Here is a 5,972-nt window from a genome sequence, read left to right on the forward strand (position 1 = left end):
TTTTGGTTTCTCGAGACAGGGTTTCTCTGTAGTCCTGACTATCCTGGAACTCACTCTGTAGACCAGGCTGGCCTCGAACTCAGAAATCCGCCTGCTTCTGCCTCCCAAGCGCCTCCCACGCCACCACTGCCCGGCACCACTTGCTCTCTCAAGAGCCACTTGCTTACATTGTCAGCCCAAGTGCCAGCTGCCAGGAATGGAGCAGAGGTCACATGTCCTCTTGTTTCACCTGGGTGTTACAACCCTGGGTTCACCTGGGTTTTGGTTTTTTTAGAGGCAGGGTTTCTCTGTGTAGCCCTGGCTGTCCTGGAACTCACTCTGTAGACCGGGCTGGCCTCCTGCCTCCCAAGTACTGGGATTAAAGGCATGCTCCACCTCTTACAAGTTTACAAATTGCGATGACTTTTGTCAGATTCCACTCTCACAATGAATTTTTGGACATTCATTGTCCATAGGCCACTGTCCTAAAGAGTAACACACCCAGCCAGGCAGTGATGGCCCACGCCTTTAATCCCAGCACTCGGGAGGCAGAGGCAGGTGGATTTCTGAGTTTTGAGGCCAGCCTAGTCTACAGAGTGAGTTCAGGACAGCCAGGGCTACACAGAGAAACCCTGTCTCAAAAAATAAACCAAAAAAAAAAAAAAAAGAGGNGGCTTTTACCAGCAAAAGTCATTTGGCCATTTGTGGATATGAGAGGGCCTACATTGGTGCATCAGCACTTATTGTGTGCCTGCTGTGTACAAGACAGCATCACAGTGTAAACGCGGAATGACTCATGACTCACCAATCCAACCACACGAAACTGATAATCATCAAATTAAACAGTTTTCATTGTTCCCTCCACAAAGCAGCCTGAATTCATTGATGGTGACTTCCTGCCAGCTTACTTTTATCTTTAAGGATTTAAGGACTAAACTCCAGTTCAGATGTCTCCCTAGAACATTTGTGCACCATCTGTCCCTACCCAGGTCCTGCAGGGTCTTTGAGTGGTTCCTCCGGGCAACTGTGCTACTTACATTCTTAAATGAAACCCTGTTCTTCACATCTGAGCTGCTGTTGGCGCCTTTACTAATATACTCTGGTGTTTATTAGAAAATCAGAGTGATGTCCACTCTCTTTTATGTGGTCTCCCTTTGTGAGGGTTCCGTGTCTCTCTGCTCCTTTGTGGATCAGATGTGAAGCAGCAGGAGTCAAGTTTTCCGGTGTTACCCACACACAGTAGGAGTAGGCGCTGTGAGCACCATCCACTGTCCTGCGACCTGTCTCTGCTCACTGCAAGTTCATAATTCCTCCTGTACCTGCAAGGCTAGCCTGCTCCCAGCTGCAGCCGCCTTCCTTCCCTGCACTGCACAGGGTTGTGTGCTGTTTCACTGTGGTGCTGGGGTGCGCGTTTGCAGGGGCTGGGGGGGGGGGCGTAATCCAAGTTGAGCATGTACTTTCCACTGAGCTGTACTGCCAGCCCTCTGTGTTTCTTCTTCTGCAGCCTATATAGAATGGTTGTAAGCTGTTGTCTGCCTTTCACTCTTCCATCTCTCTCTAGTACCTGGCCAAAAGAGAAGGCTCATGATCTCACAGGTTCCATGGGGTTGGTAACACTGACTTTAGGTTTCTTCCAATCAGGTAAGGCACCTGTATATCTGCGACTTCCACAAAAATTTCATCCAGAGCGTCCGAAATAAAAGGAAGAGGAAGACAAGTGACGATGGCGGAGACTCCCCCGAGCACGATGCCGACATCCCTGAGGTAAAGGCCAGAGTGCTGGTAGAGAGAGCAGGGAGAATAGATAGTGAGTGGCCCAAGCCTCCCTCCCTCCCAGCCAGAGAATGAGAGGAGTGGGTCCAGACTCCAGCTTTCTCCCTGGCTATTGTGTGTTCAGAACTAATCAGTCATCTTTGTCTGCTTGCCTTGCTGCGGTGTGTTTGAAGAGAGTTCTCTAGACTTTCAGTAACACTGACTGTGAAAGCTTGCTGATGAGCTGCTCTGCCTGCTTGCCCGGCACTCTCCAGACAGGCCCGAGGCTCCGAGGTCCCAGGTGGTACTAGAGGCTCCACTCGCCTTCTTTGTAGTAGACTGCAGGGCTTTGCCTTTGAGCCCAACCGGTGCTTAACATGATGTTGCCTCTTTTAACACCCTGATCTTGCCTTTAAAGTTAATGTTCAGTCTGTGATCTAGACAGCTCTTGCTGCCTTCTCCGACCTGAATGTAAAGGTTCATCCTGTCAGTGCCACTGGCTGGGCTAAGGCTTGTCCCCAGAGACACACTGCAGCCATTTAGCCAGTGCTGAAATTTGACATTTGAGGGGAGGGGCACATCATGAGAATGATAGGATCAGTAGCAGCACGAGCACACACACACCCATGCTAGAGGCCAGTGACGTTGTTGTGACAGTGCAAACATGTTCTGCACACATTGCCACATATCCTTTGGGATGTGCCCCCAAATTAAAGAGCACTGTATAAGACCATGCATCCCAGCTTGTCACCCAGAAGGTCCCATGTGTGCTAAGGGAGCCTCCAAGGTTATCCCTTCCCCCTTGGGCTTTGTGACGAGGAACTGTGCCAAGTGTGCACTGAGCATTTGCTGCATCACACTACACGGCTTCGAGTAGAAGGAGGTAGGCCTTGGTCTGCAGGTGTGGAGAGGCCCGGGAAGCTCAGCCGTGTCCCCACACCTCTCCCCATGGCCCTCCCCAGCCTTACTTTCTGATATCTTTTGCCTGTAGCATTGCTGTTATTTCATAAAGATACATTTGGTTTCTGAATCCCTTTGACCAAGCATTTTAGAAAAGTTCTCTAAGAATGTTTTGAACTGAATGGAGTATTCTGGACCCTCATATTGGTCATTTTTTTTTCCTTCAAATGAATTCCACTTGCCTGAATCAAGAGCCTCTCGGAGGCTGGTAGAGGCAACCAATGGATCTGGCCCTTCTGTATGTCATGAGTAGGTAGCTTACCCTCTTCCTAGGTTAGCTGAACAAGAGATAGGCGCCTTTCTTGTCCCTTATCCAGCTTTCTGCAGAGACAGCAGCCCTGACCTGCAGGAGAATCACTGTGCAGCCTTTCAGGAAGGTGACCTCTGAGGCTGAGCACCTCTGCTCCTCCACTGCTGTCCTGTGAGCTCTGCCCAGCCATACTCTAGCTTATCTCCTTCAGGTGTCCCTCAGCTGGCCTTCCTAGATACACTGGTGTCCTTTAGCACTGGCCGCAGTCTGCTCACTAGAGGGCCAGTGCTGCAGCTCCCCATTCCCTCCAGCTCCACCCTGAAGCATCCCACACCTGCTGCCCCAGCCCACTCAGAATCATCCCCCCTCTCTCCTCCTTCTTCCTCCTCCTCCTCCTCACTTCCTCTCCACTACTGCCTCTCTTCTGCTTCAACCTCCCTCCTCCATAAACACAGAGCCCTCTCCACATCCGCCTTTGGCTTTCTTGCCAGTCCCTAGTCCTTTGTGGACAGTGTCTCTGACTTCTTCCCTCCTCGGCCCTCCCTAGGGCATGCCAGGCAGGGTGGGCTGAGACATAACTCTCTCCTCTTTCCCAGGTTGATCTGTTCCAGCTGCAGGTGAACACTCTCCGACGTTACAAACGGCACTATAAGCTGCAGACCAGACCAGGCTTCAACAAGGCCCAGCTGGCAGAGGTAGGTGGTAAAGCAGAGAGGCCCGGCCTATACTCCTGAGTCCCAGCTACTCCTCCCACAGGCCACCAAGAGCTTTGCACATCGGAAGAGAAAGCCCTAATTCCCAAAGGAAGCCGTGCACAGAGAGGGATGGACTTTCTTTAAAAGTCACATGGCAACTTGAGGACTCCTGGTTCTGAGTTGTAACATCATTTTTGCAAGGTTCTTGGTATGTCCTTACAGGTGTGTCAGTGTGATTATCTGCTGTGTCTTTAGGGTTAGGCTTGAGTTCTCTTTGGGTAATGAAGAACAAGCCCAGGATTGTTTATATGACAGACCTACTAATGAGCTTTCCCTTCAACCTCCAGGTTCCCTCCCCCGCGCACACACACACACTTTCTTGATCTCTGATACTAATGGAAGCCTTTTCTTATATAATTAGTGGCACCCAAGAACACTTTTTCTTCTGAGTTTTTAACTTACTTTTCTGTCTGTGATGGTAAGTCACTGTTAGCAACTCTTCCTTCCCTCTCTTGTGTGTGATCCAGCAGTGCTGCTGGGTTCAACTGACCCCCCTGCCTCAGCTTACCTAGATACACGACACACACTCATCCCTCTTGATTCACCTGTCTTTTGTTGTTAAAAAAAAAAAAAAATGAGAGGCAGAGAAAGAAAAACATAATCCAGAGATTTATTATTTCCAGGTCTTTTCTTCTTCTGCCCTGACCACCTCCATGCATGCAGGTTTACTGAAAAGCTGCTGCCCGCTGGCTCCCTTTGGGCTCTGGCTGATGTGTCTCCACTCTTCAGCCTCTCCCTCACCTGCGAGAGAGAGGTACAACAGCAGCGCACAGCATTGCTGCTTACAGTTGCCAGCTGCAAAGAAGAGTAGGCAAGAGGAGGCAGGGCTAAGACAACAACAGCAGAGTCCGGCCATGAGCAGGGAGCTCCCTCCTCTGTACTGGCAATCTTTCCCAGGAGCGTCTGTCCCCACTTAGAGGAATTCTTGGGGCCAGACACATCTCTTTGTTCATTTGACATTTTGGGGTGGTTTGTTTTGGTGTGTGTGTGTGTGTGTGTGTGTGTGTGTTGTCAAGGCAGCTGAGGCTGGTCTTTGGACTCCTGACCTGTCTGGCCTCTTGAGCACTGGGATCACAGGCATTCACCACCACACCCAGCTTGACATAATTTTTAAAGCCTTTTTTTTTTTTTTTGTCTACTTCCAGAGCCTGAAAGGCTTGGTGGCAATTGGCCAACTGAGGAAGTCTCAGCCTCCTTACACCACAGGGTAGCTGAAGTCATGCCAGGGGTGGCTAGATACTACTGAAGTACATCCATACCTTGGTGCCGTCCTGGGCCACAGTAGTACACTTCTGGTAGCCTGGGAAAAAAGCAGCTAAGCTGCGGAACAAGGGGTCCACTACACCCTACGGCTCCTTGGCAAGTCTGAGTGCCAGGCCGTGGCTGCTGGAAGTAGCTTCTCTTCCCTCTTTGCAGCGTGTAAGATGTGGGGCCCTATCTGCACATAGCTTAAGGGACTTTGGTCTTTTCTCCTGTGCAGACTGTGAGCCGACACTTCAGGAACATACCAGTGAATGAGAAAGAGACCCTTGCCTATTTCATCTACATGGTGAAGAGTAACAGGAGCCGACTGGACCAGAAGTCAGAGGGCAGCAAGCAGCTTGAGTGAGCTGCAGCCACCTGCCCGTGTGAGGTGGGGGCCGTGATGAGAGGACAGCTGGGTACTGCTTGATGACAGGTGGCCTCTGCATCATCTCAGCCAATAAGGACTGTTCATATCTACTGTAAATAAAGTTTGAATGATGGATACTGTAAATGTCTCTGTCAGGAGGATTATATTCTCACAAATCAGCATGTGTGTAAAAGACTTTCAGATATCTGCTCAGACTGGGGGAAAAAAAAAAAAACAGTGTTATAAAGTTTTAAAACCATGTCTAGAGTGCTCAGCAAAGCTTTAAATCAGTTCTCCTAGAAATGCTGGGTGAGACGCATCTTGGCCATCATCATGCAGTCCCAGGCTGTCACAAGCAAGGCCCAGCCCTGGCAGCGTGGCTCAGTGACAGTGGACTTACAGAGTAGGCCCATGTTTGCGCTGACCCTTGCCCACTGGGGACAGAGGGATGTCACTTTATTGCAAGTTTTGCCATTTAGTAGCAAATCAGTTTGACACTGGTTCCCACCTTGCCCTGTGACCTGTACACAGTGGGCGCTCAGTGTGTTGGCCAAGAGCTGTCACAGCTAAGCAGCTTCTGCTTCCCCACCCCCACCACTGAGCCTTGGGCTTTGTGTTCTCTCTGCTTAACCACTAGAGGTGGAGGCCCGGCGGCCCCTCAAGA

General features: G+C 50.3%; 1 protein-coding gene across 1 annotated transcript in view; it reads left to right on the forward strand.

Moving 5' to 3' along the window:
- The window catches only part of Sap30l (SAP30 like), an 8,937-nt gene extending 3,485 nt beyond the window's left edge, over positions 1-5,452 (forward strand). Inside the window, exons 2-4 of the mRNA XM_021177293.1 lie at positions 1,621-1,743; positions 3,538-3,636; positions 5,177-5,452. Coding sequence (XP_021032952.1) covers positions 1,621-1,743; positions 3,538-3,636; positions 5,177-5,305 — 351 coding nt within the window. The 3' untranslated portion in view covers positions 5,306-5,452. The remainder of the gene's footprint in view (positions 1-1,620; positions 1,744-3,537; positions 3,637-5,176) is intronic.
- Positions 5,453-5,972: the final 520 nt, after the last annotated feature.

Source organism: Mus caroli, chromosome 11 (assembly GCF_900094665.2).
Source record: "Mus caroli chromosome 11, CAROLI_EIJ_v1.1, whole genome shotgun sequence".
NCBI lineage: Eukaryota > Metazoa > Chordata > Mammalia > Rodentia > Muridae > Mus > Mus caroli.